Here is a 16,775-nt window from a genome sequence, read left to right on the forward strand (position 1 = left end):
AAACATAATAATTATGAGATGTTGTGAGTATTATGTGATTCATAAAAAACTTTATAAGCTAACAATTTTTTTTGGATATTCTAGGAGTTATCAATTTAATGACAAGTAACATGAATGTGTTTGCCAATGATCATTCCAAATATCAAAACATTATTTAATTTACTAAAATTTTTAATTAATTTTTTTCTCTTGTTTTACTAATTTTTTAATTGCTTTTGTAACTATAGTTCTAGGAACACGTTTAGTAGATAGATTAAGCGATTCTTTATAAAAATCTTTGAAAGTACATTTAGATCCAAAACTAAATAAAAGATGTTTTATGAAAATAAATTTACCTTAATTTATTATCAGAATATAAAAATAAATTAGAATCATTACATCCTCCAGTGGAAAATCTAGATAATTATACTTGATCACGGTCAATTTCATATTCCATCAGGTGCTTTACTTCTACGTGTCGTTTCAACGACTCATAGACACCGCCGACTTAAAATTGTATGAAGTATTACAGTACTTACATTTTGCACGCAATTCTTCCGGTAGAAGAGTGACTTTATCAAAATGTCTAGTAAAAATAGAAGATTTTAAAAGAGGAACTTCTTGAACCTTAGGGGTGTGTTCAGTTCAAGTTATCATGTATAATCTTGGTTATATGATTATAATCACATAACTAAGGTTATGAGGAATAAAACATAACCAAATGTTATTTGGTTCAACCTAGGTAATGCAAGAAAAACTTGTTTGTTTGAAGGTTTTAATGAATAATCTAGTTTAATATTTTATTGTATTACCCTTAGTTACAAAAATAATCATATATTATTATTATTATTATTTTTCAAATCAACATTTTTCTTTTTTATGTTTTTTTACTTTTCCTTTTCACATTATTTTTTATTTTTATGTTTTTATGTGTTTTCTATTTTTTTTACGTTTATTATTTTTTTACGTTTTTTTTTATTTTTTAAACATTTTTTCTAATTTTTTTTTATTTTTTTAAGTTTTTCTCTTACCGAAAGGTATTTTTGGTAAAAAAAATTCGTTAATCCTGGAATCAAGAAAAACCATAGTTTTTAAGATTTTCTGATTCCAAGTTGTATACCCCTTTTACTAACGTATTGGGCATGGAACATTACTCGGGATCATCAATTACCTAAACCAAACAGGGTTTTCGTATATAACCTTAAATGGATAATTAGTGTTATCAAGGATAACCTCCAACCAAATGTAACATACCCTAGAAGTAATTGCATTGATACTTCCTTATATTTCGGATGTCACAATCAGATTCAGAAGTTGCTTGGTCTAATGATCGGTGGATTGAATGTTTGAATTTGCTATTTCCTTGTCCCTCCAAGATCGAGATGATGAACTTCCTCGCGCTCAGCCTCCTTCTCGCCCTCGGTCTCCTTCCATTGTAGTCAAAAACTCAAAAGAAGTAAAAAATGTTTAGAATTAGAGTAAAAAACGTGTAGAGATTGTAGAATTAAGAATGAGAGAAGAGAAGATATGTGTGAAAATAATAAAATGTTATCTATTTATAAAGTTTGGGGAGCAATGAACACTAAATTGTAGCTATTGATAAAAAAATGATCAAATGACTCAACCATTGAAAAAATATTAAAAAAAAAACTTTCTTTTTCATCCCAATGGCTAGAAACCTATGGTTCTAACGGTCGAATACAAAAAAACACTAAACTTAAACCACAGTTCGAATCGGTGGTTAACCGCCAATTGACTCGGACCATTGACCTGGACCCAGCTCCGGGCCTACTCTACTATCTCATTAGCATGGAATTTGCATTAGATTCCTCATTTCTCTCTTTTGTATTTTGATCTGTATCGGTTCTTTCCCAGCTTTAAGTTTGTTGTCAAACTCTGCTTTCTATTTAACTTGATGCATATCCTTGAAAATATTCCCTATGAGTAAGGTTGTAAATGAGAAAATCGAACTAAATTTTGTGTTATTATCAAACTTACTCATAAACATTTGGATTCGTTTACAACCTACTTGTAAGAAATTTTATTCATAAATTGATTTATCTTAATGTGGCAAAAAGGCGAAATCGCTCGTCCCCAGCGCCCCCGCCGCACCCGACCCAAGGCCATCACAAGGGAGGTAAATCATAGCATCCTGAGCGAGCATGTGGCAGGTGGGGTGAGTTGCACAGGGACCGGGGATTTACGCCCCGACTACCCCGAGTTTCGACCCCGCGACCTCATGTGGCAAGCATCCCACCACATACCAACTCGGATGACCTATGAGGTCAAATTGATTTATCTTAATGGTTCCCCCCATCGCATCTCTAATGAGAACCAAGATTGACTCATTTTGGTATTTGGTCAACAATTGCAAGACTCTCAGTTAGGTAGGCTGCTACTTTGTTTATCTTTACCTCGTCACATTTTCAAATTTCACTATGTAGTATCTACTTCCAATGCCGATAGGACAAGATCCCCCTCGACTTCGGTAGCACTTGAAGTCAAGTCACAATCTATCAAATTGAAATCCAAGAGAAGTTTTTGATCCACCCTTTGGCCCACACTCTTAGCCTATGGTCTTGTTTCGTGATCACATTTTTCTTTCTAAAAGCTTCCTTAAGTTCATTCCAGATATCTCTAAACATTGTATCATAAAAACATCTAAATATTTTATAAAATTTTTTACCGAATCGCATAGATAAATTTTTAAAATTATCAAATCACGTAGGTTATTTTTAAAACTCCACTTCCCATTTTACCCTTAATCAGTCGATTGATAAAAAAATTAATTGAATCGATTCCTGTTTGAAAATCAGTTGATTGATTTTTAACATCAATCAAATTGATTTCTCTTGACGCTGAAATTTCGAGTAAATCAGTCGACTGATGGTGAAAATCAATCGAATCAATTTTCTTCTATATCAAAGTCGATTTTAGGCAAAACTGGTTGATATATCAAATGATCTTATATTGACATGAAACTAATTTCTATGTATTCAGTTAGCTCTCTTAATTATATTAATGCCTTCAAACATTAATTTGACTCAATATATTGAGAGCAGTAATTTTTTGAATACGAATGCGCTCGAAAAATTTAATTCGTGGTCCATCAACTGATTTTGGACAAAATCAGCTGATGGACCAAACATCGTCGGATTGATATGAAATAGTTTTTATGTATTTGGTTAGTTTTTCTAATTATATTTATATCCTCACATCAATTTGACACTGAGATTAGTATTTTTTAAATACAAATATATTTGAAAAATTTAGTTTCTGTTCAAAAAATCACCGATCACAATATATTAAGTTAAATTGATATTTGATGATATGAATATAATTAGAAGAATTAGATGAACATATAGAAATTAGTTTCATGTCAATTCGAGGATGTTTGGTAAATCAGGTGATTTTGGGCTGATGGACTAAACATTCTCGAATTGAAATTAAACTAGTTCCTATGTGTTCATCTAGTTCTCCTGATTATATTCATACCCTCAAATATCAATTTAACCTAATATATTGAGAGCAGTAATTTTTTTTAAACACGAATGTGTTTGAAAAATCTAATTCATATTTAAAAAATTACTAATATTGATATATTAGGTTAAATTGATGTTTGAGTATATGAATATAATTAGGAGAACTAGCCGAACATATAGAAGCTAGTTTCATATCAGTCCGAGGTTATTTGGTTCATCGGTTGATTTTGCTCAATACTAGTTGATGAATCAAACGTTCTCATATTGACATGAAACTAGTTCTAATGTTTTCGTTTAGTTCTCCTTATTATATTCATGCCCTCAAATATCAATTTAACCTAATATATTGATAGTAGTAATTTTTTTAACACGAATTAGATTTTTTGAATATATTCATGTTCAAAAAATCATTGCTCCAAATATATTAAGTCAAATTAATGTTTGAGGGTATGAATATAATCAAGAGAACTAGACGAATATATAGAAACTAGTTTCATATCATTTTAAGTTGTCTAGGTCTATCAAATATCAATTTGACCAAATATATTGAGAGTAGTAATTTTTTTAACACTAATTAAAATTTTCAAATACATTCATGTTAAAAAAAAAACACTGCTTTCAATATATTAGATCAAATTGATCTTTGAGAGGATGAATATAATAAGGAGAATTAGCCGAACATATAGGAACTAATTTCATATTAATCTAATGTCATTTAATCTATTAACTCATTTTGGACAAAATCGACTGATAGATCAAACGACTTCGGATTGATATGAAATTAGCTCCTTTGTGTTTGGCTAGTTCTCCTGATTATATCTATGCTCTTAAATATCAATTTGACTCAATATATTGAGAGCTATGATTTTTTGAAAATGAATGTGTTTAAAAAATTTAATCCATTTTTAAAAAATCACTATTCTTAATATGTTGAGTTAAATTGATATTTGAGGCATAAATATAATCAAGAGAACTAGCCAAATATATAAAAACTAGTTTCAAGTCAATCCGATGATGTTTGGACTATCAATCGATTATACCCAAAATCGACTTTGAAATAGAAGTAAATCAATTCGACTGATTTTTATTATCAGTCGACTGATTTGCTTGAAACTTTAGAATAGAGAGAAATCAATTTGACTGGTGTTAAAAATTAGTCAACTGATTTTCAAATAGAAATCGATTAGACCAATTTTTTTTATCAATCAACTGATTAGGGGTAAAACGGAAAGTGAGTATATGATTTGGTAATTTTAAAACTAACCTACGTGATTTAATAATTTTAAAAATTTATCTATGTGATTCGATAAAAAACTATATTTTATAAGAACCTTCTAGACTCATAACATATACAATTAGATCAAATTGATCTTAAATGTCTATTTGGAAAGAGATTGTTTCTACATACAATCCATTCCCTTAACATGAAAATTATCCTCAAAAATAGTAAACTCGCTTATCAATTTCTCAATCTTTCTTAACTTCTCTCGTGGGTCTTGTTGTATATTTGATAGCATGAAACAAACACTGAATAAAATTGGAAACAACTTACAGTGATCTCCCGAGAAGAACTTGGTCATCGGTCTTTAAGCGTTTGCCGTCAGAAGAGTGATCACGAAATTGATTCGAAAAACTCTTCTTAAATCCATAAACCAAACCTCTACTACTCCCAAATGCTCTTCTCTTTGCTTGCTCACAATCACCTCACTCCCTCCTCGAGATTTCTTGGACGCCTATTTATCAGATGAAAGAATCAGTTTGCAACCGATGCTTTGATGGCTCGTTTTATTGCAACATACATTGAGGAAGATGAATCAATCATCTCCTCAATGTAAACGTTGCAAATCATTTAAAAACAGAGTCGTGCACAGTGGAAAGTAAAAGAATAGACAAGTCTGTTTTACTTCGTTCGGAGCCTAGCTCGACTCCTACTCGAAGGCCCGCGATCCTTGATCGCACCGATGGGCAATCCACTATAACCCTTCTTTTCGAGATCCTCGGAAAGAAGCAGATCGTACAAATGAGTAGAGTAAGATAGTAACAACTTACTATCTTACTTGAATTAAGTACAATGCAAGTTAAACAAATATACCGATTACTTAGATAGAAGATGTAGCTCGATCGACACTTCTTGGATGGTACAACAACTTGCTTGATGGATGTGTAGAAGAGTAGTAGCACGAACAGCTTTTTTACAGAGATGATATCAGAACCCGTTCCTTAGCCACGGCCCTAAAGCTTCACTTTTATAAGAATCGTCAATGTTCGGTCGACCGATCCTTGGGTTTGGTCAACCGAACCCGCTCCCTTTCCTTCCTAGCTGGAGTCTGACGCTAGCTCGATCTTCTGCTTTAACTGGTCATTAAGGGTTCGGTCGATGATAACCATGATTTGGCTATATTATCTTGATTTATAATGCACATTTTTAATGATCTTTTTATAGCTTAATCTCACATTTACATCATATTTCATAATTGCATTTGAATTTGGACTTAATTACAAATTGGCTTATAATTATGGTATTTGATGTTAATATTTGATTCTTATTTTGTAGGCATCAAAAGGATCATGGACCCGATCAAATCGGACCACATTTGGGCTCAAATCAAGGGCTAAACGAGGCGATCAAACCTTGGAGCATTATGGACCATTTGTTGAAGATCAAAGAGATCTGAGCCATCCGTTGAGAATCTGGTCCATCCGACCTAATGAGGAGCAGATCTCATCCATTGATGAATATCTAGAAGTTTTGATCCAGATCTGAACTCATCCAGCCGTTGATCAAGCCCCGAATTATTATGGGTCATCCGATTTAATCTGAGGAGGATTTAAAAGCTTCTTGAGAAGCTACAGTGCGATTGAGCTCGGTTTGTGATTTGTGCTACAGTGTGTGCGTCTTCTTCTTCGCGGCTGCAACTCCCATTCCTCAAATCAGATCCAGTTCTTCTTCTTCTTCAACGACAACATCTCTAGCTGCCGGCATTCAACCTCCGGTGATCAGAGAGCGATCGAGGGAGGTTTCCAGATTGCATCGCCGCATACCCGATCGAGGGAGGTTCCAGATCGACGTTATTCGCTTCCACCAGAGCTTCAAGGGAGGTTTCCGGGAGCTACTGATCTCTTTCCGATCTTCATTCCATAGCAAGGCTGTGTCAATTTGGCCATTCGATCCAGTTTGCAAATTCGCAGAATTCTCCTCTGTTCTTCGGATGGTGAGGTTACCAGTCGGATGTGAGCTTTGAGGGAGGTTTCCAAGAGCTGTGAGCATCCCCTGGTAATAGAAGGAAGCTTGGTTGATTGTAGTTGGATGCTTGAAGGGAGGTTTCCAATGGCATCACTGTTCACAGCAGATTGAGGGGAGTTTGAGCATGGATCTGGATTGTGGAATGTTTTAGGTTTTGGTTTTTCTTTATCTTTGATTTGGTTTATCCTTGAATTTGCTCAGATCTGAAGATCTGATAGATAGTTTGCATATGATTCCTTGTTTAGCAATTCTTATTTCAGTTTCAGTTTTCATTCAAGTCTCTACAATTCGAATCTTGTGCAGCTACTTAATTGTTGCAATTTATGTTTAGTTTGAATCTGAAATTCTGTTCACCGCTAGATAGTTAGTTTGTCTATTTAGTTAGAAATTCCTTGCTCTATATAAAATTGATCTAGTGATTGTTAACTTGTTAGTGTGATGAATGCTCAACTTGTGATTTAAATTGCTATTGTGAATGAGAGCTTTGAATGTTTGAATGCTTTGTACTGTGAATTTGAATGAAAGGTATATTCATTGACTCATTTTATTAGATGAAGTTTAATAACGAATTTACTTGCGGATAATTTGATGAAGTGAAATTTAATCATGTTAAGATGAGAATGACTTTCTTTGTTATTAATTCTGATTGAAGAAGGATTTAATTTGCAATGTGAGTCAAATGGAGAAGTTTCATTGATCTTGTTAAGGTAAGAATTTAATTGGAACCACTTCAAGAATTTTCACACATTTACTAGTTACCCTTGGAAAAAAAATACGACTTGGGACTCCTTACTATGACACTTGTTTTAATTTTAATGAGTTTCAATCTTTATTAATTTGAAGCGCCTCGTGACATGCAAAAAGGCCGACACCAAATTTTTGCGCCATTGCTGGAGAGCAACTAACTAGTAGTGTGTGTTTATTTTAGATTGATCATTGAGTGATTTTATTTGTTAGCATGTTGATTGATTTGATTGCTTATTTCTTTTTGAATTTTTATGTTGGCTTGTTCTTGAATTTTTAAGTGCTTTTATTGTTAATATTTTCATGTGTATGAAACTTTATGCTTTTGAGTCTTCTAATCTTGATTTTTAGTGTTGTAGTGAAGAACAGGAGATTTCAGTAGCATGGATCCATATTTTCATAATTTTGGAGGTGGAATGGAGAATTAATATTTTCAGCCTGAGTATCAATTTTACCCAAACATGGATCAATAAAATAGGTATGTATCATTTTCAAATGGTTTTAATGCTAATTGGGTGGATAATTCATGTTTCAGGTATGAAAATGCACAAGGACCACTTATTGAGCCATATCCAGTCTACCAGAGTTCTTATGGATTTCAAGAGGTTTCAACAAATTTTATACCACAACGGTGTGCACAAAATCTAAGTGTCACATTGTACATCAAATTAATAAAGATCGGAACATTCCAAAACTAAAGATAAAACAGGTAGCATGAAGTCCCAAGTCGAATCTCACAAGGAAACTAATTGTAGGATGATTGATTTTAGATTAGAATTATTCTTCTTTTAAAGTTTTCTGCAGATTAATTGGAGTGATGACTTTCAATTCAAATCCTAAGTTAAGAATTAAAATTACAGCTAATTAATCTGATCTTACGCAATGATTAAATTCTAGATAAGGAAAACTAATGTACTCTGTGAATTAGAAACTAAAAGAATTCAACAGAATTTAAATTGTAGAAATAACTTGTGCAGAAATTTTAATACGAAACTGGATTTGCAGGAAGAACAACTGTAGCATAGAAATGCAGAACTCTAGCTGTAAATAAACAAGAAAGGAAACATAATTGACTTGCACAAAAGATAACTAAGGTAACAAAACTAGAACTATATAATTCAGAATTAAAGAAACAATGAATTCAATGACAAAATCTAAAAGAAACAAAAACGTATGAACTATAAACTGCAAAACTAAACTCTAAGCCATCTCCAATCAAAACTACTCCTCTAACAAGTCTTCCCTTGCTACAACACAAGCTAATTGAATGAAAACTTCAACTCAATTCAATCTCTTCCAGCACCAAGGAAAACTTTCCTGGAAAAGCCGGTGAAGATTGGAACTGCACAGCTCGAAATTTCGCAGATCTTGAATCCGATTTCTCTGGATCGATACTCTCTGATAGAGAGCAAGCCACTATCACCGAAGAATTCCCCCGATGATGGCTGAAACAGAGGACATACGAACAGATCTGAGCTCCGGAGAGATGTTCGCCGACGCGTGCAAAAGATCCGAGCCTAGAAGCAAAAGAATGGAAGCTCCAACGCCAATTAGACTCGTTGAGAAATAGATCTGAAGGAGGATGGGGCCGAAATCCTGAAGAAAGACGCCCGGACGCGGAGCTGAGCGCGGAGGAATCGACGAAGAAGCTGGGCACTGTAGCTTCTCTGTTTTAAACAGATCTCAGATTTGAACCGACGGCTGGGATCAATTTGGAACTAAATCAACGGTGAAAGTTCGCCTAAAATCCGATCTGAAGGTACTGATCTTGATCTAGGGTCTGGATCTACTCTCCCTTAGGTCGGATCGATCAGATCATCACTGGATGGCCCAGATCGGCCCAGTCTTCATTGAACGGTCCAGATTGTTTCGGCCTGGATCAATGGCTAGATGAACTCAGATCTGGATCAAAACTTCTGGATCTTCATCAATGGCTCATATCTGCTTCCCATTAGGTTGGATCGGCCAGATCTTCAACGGATGATCCAGATCTCTCCTATTCTTGATGAATGGCCCAAATCGACTCAAAGCTTGATCTTCTTGTTTGAACTCCGATTCGAGCCCAATTTCGGTCCAAATAAATCCAAATCCAAGATCCTTTGATGCCTACAAAATAAGAATCAAATATTAGCATCAAATAGTACCAAAAATAATATAATTTGCAATTAAGTCCAAAAATACACACAATGCACAAAATATGATGTAACCATGATTTAAACTATGAATCAACATCAAACCATGCATATATGAATCAAAATAATGCAGTAAAATCATGGTTATCAAATCCCCCACACTTAGTCTTGAACGTCCCGTGAAAGTCAAGAAAACTAAAAATCCTACTTAAATGGCACCCCCTAAACAAATTCCTAAACATGATTAGAAAATAAAGAAGGTAACCCATCTAAGATTATCACATTTAAAAAATCTCAAGCATTCATGGACTTCAAATTTTACTCTTAGTTAACAACATAATAATTTCCATCTATCATGAGTAAATTGAAATTGATTCACACTAAAAACCTCACAAGATAAGAGTTTTTGTGGCCCTCATCCTATCTCACATGTAATCACAAAAAATGGAGGGCGCTCATGCTACTTGTGCTTCTTGAACTACCATATGCTTGCTTATCTTCTACTCTCTACCATGATCATGGATACAAATCACAATATAAAGGTTAATCATGGACAAGAAAATGTAAGAATATGAATTAAGTGCACATCAAAACATTAGTTGCAAGAAAAGTTAAGAAAAGGAAAAATTTTGCTCAAAGAAAAGATAAGCAAGAAAGATTTAGCTTAAGTGGAAGACATGGATACAAAGAATGCTATATAAATGAATTCCGGCCACCACTTCCAATTTCATCTCAACTGTTAGACAATCTCATTCCCAAACAATTCAGCAACTTAAATTCAGAAAACTCAATGTTAGATGTGCGGTTTTTAATCTAACTATCTGAGCTTACTCCCCTAGATTTAATCATAGAAAGACATCCATTCACTCTTAGTTGAAGTATATCTTCTTAACTTCCTTTCCGTTCTCAGCCCTTTTGAATTCTTGGCACACAAAACAGCTTCAATTCAGAATTTTCTTACACTGCAGCTTCAATTCTTAGCCTTTCAAAATTCCGGCACAAAAACTGCACAATAAAAACTTGACCTTTGTTATATTAATCTCCTTCCTGTTTAGCTGCAAAAACTCACTGTACACTCCCCTTTAAATTGGTTCTTTCAAGTTTTACCAATGAACTTACCAATCCTTGAAGAATTTTTACCATTTGTTCACCTTACATCACTGATCCTTTTACAAAATAATTCTGAATTCAGCTCTGCAATTCAATTTCGGCACTTTCATTCTTCAAGATTTTGTCACATAAGTTTGCCACTTGATTTCTGATTTTTCATTCAATCCAACAATGAGATACTCAGCTCATATCTTACCTGATCTTACCTCCCCCACACTTAAACCGTAGCTCGTCTCGAGCAATGAAAGCTCAACAAAATTGAAACAATAGCTATAGGAACAGATTTTCAATATCTGGTATGTTCTGTTTCTGCAGAAATTCAATTTACATTTAATCACTGATTATCTCTTCTGATTACAGAAAATTCTTATCTTCAGATAGTTAACAAATTCCTTCTCACATTGGCATACTTGAACCAAATTCCCATTACAAACAACTAGTATTAAAGGTCTGTTGCATGAAAAAAAAAACAAAGAAGATGCTCATAATTTCAGTTACTGAAATTTCCAACCACAAATTTACAGCTCACTTTTCCAACATTTTTTCCATTTCCTATATCCACAGCTTCCTTTTATATTTACCCAATTCTTCTTGAATTACACCTTCAATGACTGCAAATTCAGCTAAACTGCAAATTAAAACTCAACTGCAAAATGGACAGAATCAGATTTCAAGTTCCAACTACCAGTTTCCAGCTAATGTCACTGTTTTGTATCAAACTTCCATTCTAAAAACTCAGCTACACGACGAAGATGCAAAGTCTTCTTTTATTAACATTCTATAATCAGCCAGTTTCCAGAATTCCAGTGAAAAAAAATAGCTTTTAAACCCAGTTATCACAGCAAAAACAGGTTTCCTGATTTTCCTGTACAGCCTCTGAATTTTGTATCAACTGAACATCATCAAAACTCCAAAAATTCCAATTTCTTCACATCTGTCCTCTTCAGATCCCTATCAAATTATCCTCCAAAGATTTCTGGATTTAAACAATTCAAGCTTGCTACAACTCATATTCCAGAATTTGTACAGAATCTGCCCAGAAATCTGCAGATTTCTGCATTTACAGTTTCAGAATTTTAATGTCATTATAAGATATCTTAATGACATGTATCAATAGCACTTCACATCCCAAATAATATCTAGAATCACATTTCGATTAACTGCATTTAGAATTCATCAAAGTTCAACAATTTAGTTCTTCTGCCCTGCCCAGATTCAGCACTTCATATTCATAGTATTTAACTTCAATCTTCTCAAATTCTCTTCACTATTTTGAAGTTTGTATCAAGTAGTAGCTATTGTCCTCATTCCTTCAGTGTAAAAATTTCAATGCTGTTCATTTCCTGAATCTGCATTTTCATTGCAGTTCCTACAACTTCACAGATTTCATTTCAGCAATTTGATACTTCTAAAATTCCATCCAATTCAACTTATGAAGTTATAGAAGGCAATAGAATTCCATATGTTACTGAAAATTCAACAGCTTCAATGTATTTCTTCATTGATTTGAGTGCTGTTACTGATAATGTGCACTGCTTTCATTTCCAGAATTTTGTTCACAGCATTGAAGAATTATCCGTCTGCCATTAATCTACAATAAAAGGTCTTCAACAATTCCTCACTGAATTTAACAACTAACAATGCCAAGTTGATACATCTTGGACAGCATAAACAATCACAAACAAAATCTCAACAATTCACTCTTCATTTCTTGCAACTGCAATCACTGAATATTAGAGTATAAAAACAGCATCTCATCACAAATTCAGTATCTTGCAATCTAAATTCCAATTGCCCAGAATCAATACAGCATAAAGGGTACTTTCAAGGAATCACCATGGTACCAATTTCTGGAAATCAAAGCTAATTAAGCTTGCTCTATACATGATAAAGCTCAAGGAATGATTCTTTTTGACAATTCAATATTAAAAGCTTGGATTTAAAACCTTGCAATTCAAAAATAGAAACATCCATGAAGCAAATAACATAAACTTACAAGTTCCAAATGCTTCCAAAAATTCAAAATCAATTCACATTTCCCCCACACTTAAATCCTTGTCCTCTTGGCCAAAGAATCCATCATATAACACTTAATGTATCCATATCCAAGATTTACAAATGAGAAGACAAAAATCGACATGAGGATTATCAAGAAAATTAGCAAGAATTCGTGTGGAAGAGAAACAAATTGATATACCTTCATAAACATGATTTAATCCATTGGATTGTGGTTTTGAAAGAATCAAAGCAAGTTCTAGAGTGCAATAACACAAGTGCATCACTCAATTAAGGCTCATCCTCACTAGGCATGAAAAAGCATCAATCCAATTTACCAATCAAGTGTCCATTATTAAGTAGAAACCTTGAGAAAATTAAAAATCCATTATAGATATTAAGCTCCAAAATAGATTCTCAAATCTAGCTCACATTCTCTATTCCTAACATGTTATAGAAAACTTGTAAAGGGGGTACCATTTTTTATTCCAAATTCAAACTTTATTCTGTAGGAAAATTATAACAGTAAAGAATTTATTCCCATATACTAAACTTATTATTTGAAAACAAAGAATTTATTAAGCAACTAAGCAAGCTAAAAGAAACGAACTAAAAACTAAGTTGTGAAAGCAAAGACTTATTATTTGTGAAAGCAAAAATAAAAGCTAAGTTGGAACGAATTCCCCTTTGATTTTGGTGAATTGCATCATTATTGTCCACCTTGTCCACTCTGCATCATTTCCTCCCTCGAAGGAATTTCTTAAGTTGGTTGCTATACACTTTAAAAGGTTGACCAGTAGACACCTCCTGCATCTCAATCACACCATTAGAAAAAATATTGCTAACACAAAAAGAGTTCAATGGGTTAGTCATTTCCTTTGGTTGTCCTACTGGCTTCTCAACTTCCTCTGCAATGTCCTTTGAAATTTCCTGTGATTCAATATCTAGTTCTGATGAAGGTACAATAATTGGTAGTGATTCTTGGGTGCTTGGCTCCATAGCACAAGTCCCTACACTCTCTTCATTTACATCCAATTTAGGTGATTCTTGGGGTATTGATTCCTTGCAATCCCCTACACTTATAGATTCATCCACAGTAGTTTGACCACAATCAGATCTTACCTCAACTATCTCCCTGTTATCACTACAACCTCCGGAGTGTTTGGATTTACATCCCAATTCATCAGAGTCTGAAACAATTTCCTCACAATCTGCATCAACAAAATTCATAGTATCCAGCCATTCAGATTTATAAACACTGAGAATAGAATGACTCTTCTTTTGTTGCATCGTGTCAAAAATACTGAATTGAACAACTACATCAGCAATCTCCATAGATAGAGTTCCGGCATGCACATCAATCTTGGTTCTGGCAGTCTTAAGGAACGGTCTTCCCAAAATAATTGGAGCTCTATTCATTAATACATCACCTTCCATATCCAAAATGTAAAAATCAGCTGGAAATATAAGGTCACTCACCTTAACCAAAACATTCTCAATCACTCTAGTTGGATGAGCCTGACTATGGTTGGCTAACTGAATAACTACTCCCGTAGGCTGTAGAGGACCAATACCCAATGATAGAAAAACTGATTTCGGCATTACATTAATAGAAGCTCCTAAATCCAGCATAGCATCCACAAATACATAATTCCCAATAGTACATGGCACAGTGAAAACTCCTGAATCATCACATTTCTAAGGAATAGGTCGAATAAGAGCTTGCTAACTAATTCATTTTTTCCCATGCTAACTAATTCATTTCCCTTTAATTTCTTCTTATGCACACATACATCCTTGAGAAATTTTGCATATTTCAGAACTTGCTCTATCATAGTTAACAAGGGCACATTCACCTCCACTTTGCTAAACAAATTAACAAGTTCTTGAAATTCCCTAGCTTTCTCTTCCTCAACATGTTTCTTTTGCTGAATTCTTCTTTGAGGAAAAGGTAATGGAGCAGAAATCTCAGTACCTTGCTGTTGTGATTCTTTCTCTACATTTTGAGCTGAAATTGGAGCTGATTGTGAATCATCTTGTTCTGCTGAACCAAAATCTGTTAAAATCTGTTCTGCTGTATTTCTTCCACTGTTTTGTACTGGTTGAGTGGATTTTGAATTCAAATTTCCTGGTACAAGATCTGGTGAATCCGGTACTGGTGCAACAAAATCTGATCCAATTGGAATATTCTTCATTGGTTCGGTTATGGTTCTTCCAATTCGAAGAGTCAACGAACTCACATTCTTTGGGTTTGGCATTGTTTGAGAAGGTAGTTTGCTTGAACCTTGAGCTTGCATTTGATTTAAGTTCGTTGCTAGTTGGCTAATCTGTCTTTCAAGGTTTTGCAAAGCTGAATCTGTCCTTTGCTCATGTTGCTGCTGCTGTAAAAACAATTGCTGCTGTTGCAAAATTTGTTGCATCAAATCATCCATCTTCTGTTGTGTATCCGAATTTGAAGAGCTATTAGAACTTCCTTGAGTCAAACTTAATCTTGAAGGTGCTGGAAGTGCATTCTGGATTACATTTTGCTCTTGCTGAACACCTTGATTCTGGAATTGCCATTGCTGATTTTGATTTGGAAACTGCTAATAAGGCTGAAATTGCTGTTGGAATTGATTTGCAGGTTGATAATATTGCTGGAAAGGCTGATTTTGCTGCTGGAAACTTTGCTCAGGTTGCTGGAAATTGCTGGAAGTGTGGCTGAACTGCTAATTTGAAAATGGTTGTTGATAGAATGAGTTGCTATACTTAAAATTAGGATGATCTCTCCAACCAGGATTATAAGTAGATGAGTGGGGGTCATATTTTTGAGGAAACTGAGCTCTAGAAAATGCTGCTACTGACTCATCTTGATGAAGATTTGGACACAATTCTGAATTGTGGTCTTGGCTTGAACAAATGCCACAAACTCCCTTCGATTGATATGGAAACTGTGTACTTGGCAAAATGGAAGCTTGATTAGCATTATTCAGTGCCAATTGCTTTACCAAAGATGTTAACTCCAATAATGAGCTTCTTATCTCCTTTTGTTCATTGGAAACCATTTGAACCTCTCCAACCCCTCTTGTTGTCAAAGCTCTACTTCCAAATTGTTGTGAATTTTCTGCCATGTTTGAAATAAGCTCCCTAGCTTGTTCTGGAGTCTTGTTCACTAAAGCTCCTCCAGCTGCTGCATCTATCATACTTCTGTCCATAGGTAGTAAACCCTCATAGAAGTATTGGACTAGTAACTGCTCACTGATTTGGTGTTGAGGACAACTTGAACATAATTTCTTGAATCGCTCCCAATAGTCGTATAATGTCTCTCCCACCACTTGCTGAATCCCACAGATACTTTTCCTGATAATTGCAGTCCTTGAAGCTGGAAAGAATTTCTCCAAGAAAGCCTTCTTCATATCTATCCAAGAAGTGATGTATCCTGGTGGTAAATAATACAGCCAATCTTTTGCTACTCCAGTTAATGAAAATGGAAAGGCCCTCAGCTTGATATCTTCTTCTGAAATCCCTTGTGGCTTCATGGTTGAGCAGACCACATGGAATTCATGCAAATGTCTATTTGGGTCTTCTCTAGATAATCCTTGATATTTTAGAAGTAAATGAATCAATCCAGATCTAAGCTCGAAGTCTCCTGCCAAATCTGGATATGTAATGCAAGAATATTTGAAAGTCTCATCAAGAGCTGCAAGCTCTTTCATTGTTCTGCTATGATCAGCCATGGGGGTATCTGAAGATGATAAAGAACTTCCTGAGTCCTCTGAAATGTTCTCTTGAATTCTCAAAGCTCTGAAGGTCCTTTCAATTTCTGGATCAAAATCAAGTAGTTTACCACACGAGGATCTGGTCATATCACCAAAAATCAATAGTTAGAACAAAAAATAGATAGACAATAAAATCAAGAAAGTGAAAACAAAGAAAAGATGAACTATACGCAATCTAAAAACAAGCAAACTCCACTAGTTTCCCCGGTAACGGCGCCAAAATTTGGTGTGCACAAAATCTAAGTGTCACATTGTACATCAAATTAATAAAGATCGGAACATTCCAAAACTAAAGATAAAACATGTAGCATGAAGTCCCAAGTTGAATCTC

The 16,775-nt window shown here is 34.4% G+C and overlaps 2 protein-coding genes across 2 annotated transcripts; one reads left to right on the forward strand and one right to left on the reverse strand.

Moving 5' to 3' along the window:
• The first annotated feature begins 14,428 nt into the window (after nt 1-14,428).
• Nucleotides 14,429-15,390, forward strand: LOC122003651. The gene is made up of 2 exons (XM_042558735.1): nt 14,429-14,955; nt 15,310-15,390. The coding sequence occupies exons 1-2, from the start codon at nt 14,641-14,643 to the stop codon at nt 15,388-15,390; spliced, it is 396 nt and encodes a 131-aa protein (XP_042414669.1). The 5' UTR covers nt 14,429-14,640.
• Nucleotides 15,391-15,394: 4 nt separating this feature from the next.
• LOC121997950 lies at nt 15,395-16,531 on the reverse strand. Its single transcript, XM_042552639.1, has one exon. The coding sequence runs from the start codon at nt 16,529-16,531 to the stop codon at nt 15,395-15,397; it is 1,137 nt and encodes a 378-aa protein (XP_042408573.1).
• Between the last annotated feature and the right edge of the window lie 244 nt (nt 16,532-16,775).

The sequence above is a fragment of the Zingiber officinale genome, chromosome 1A (assembly GCF_018446385.1).
Source record: "Zingiber officinale cultivar Zhangliang chromosome 1A, Zo_v1.1, whole genome shotgun sequence".
Classification (NCBI taxonomy): domain Eukaryota; kingdom Viridiplantae; phylum Streptophyta; class Magnoliopsida; order Zingiberales; family Zingiberaceae; genus Zingiber; species Zingiber officinale.

Coding starts and splice junctions, on each gene's coding strand:
- LOC122003651 (XM_042558735.1), top strand. CDS start 14,641: ATGGAGCAGAAATCTCAGTACCTTGCTGTTGTGATTCTTTCTCTACAT. Junction 14,956..15,309: donor GTTTGGCATTGTTTGAGAAG/GTAGTTTGCTTG, acceptor ATTGATTTGCAG/GTTGATAATATTGCTGGAAA.
- LOC121997950 (XM_042552639.1), bottom strand. CDS start 16,531: ATGACCAGATCCTCGTGTGGTAAACTACTTGATTTTGATCCAGAAATT.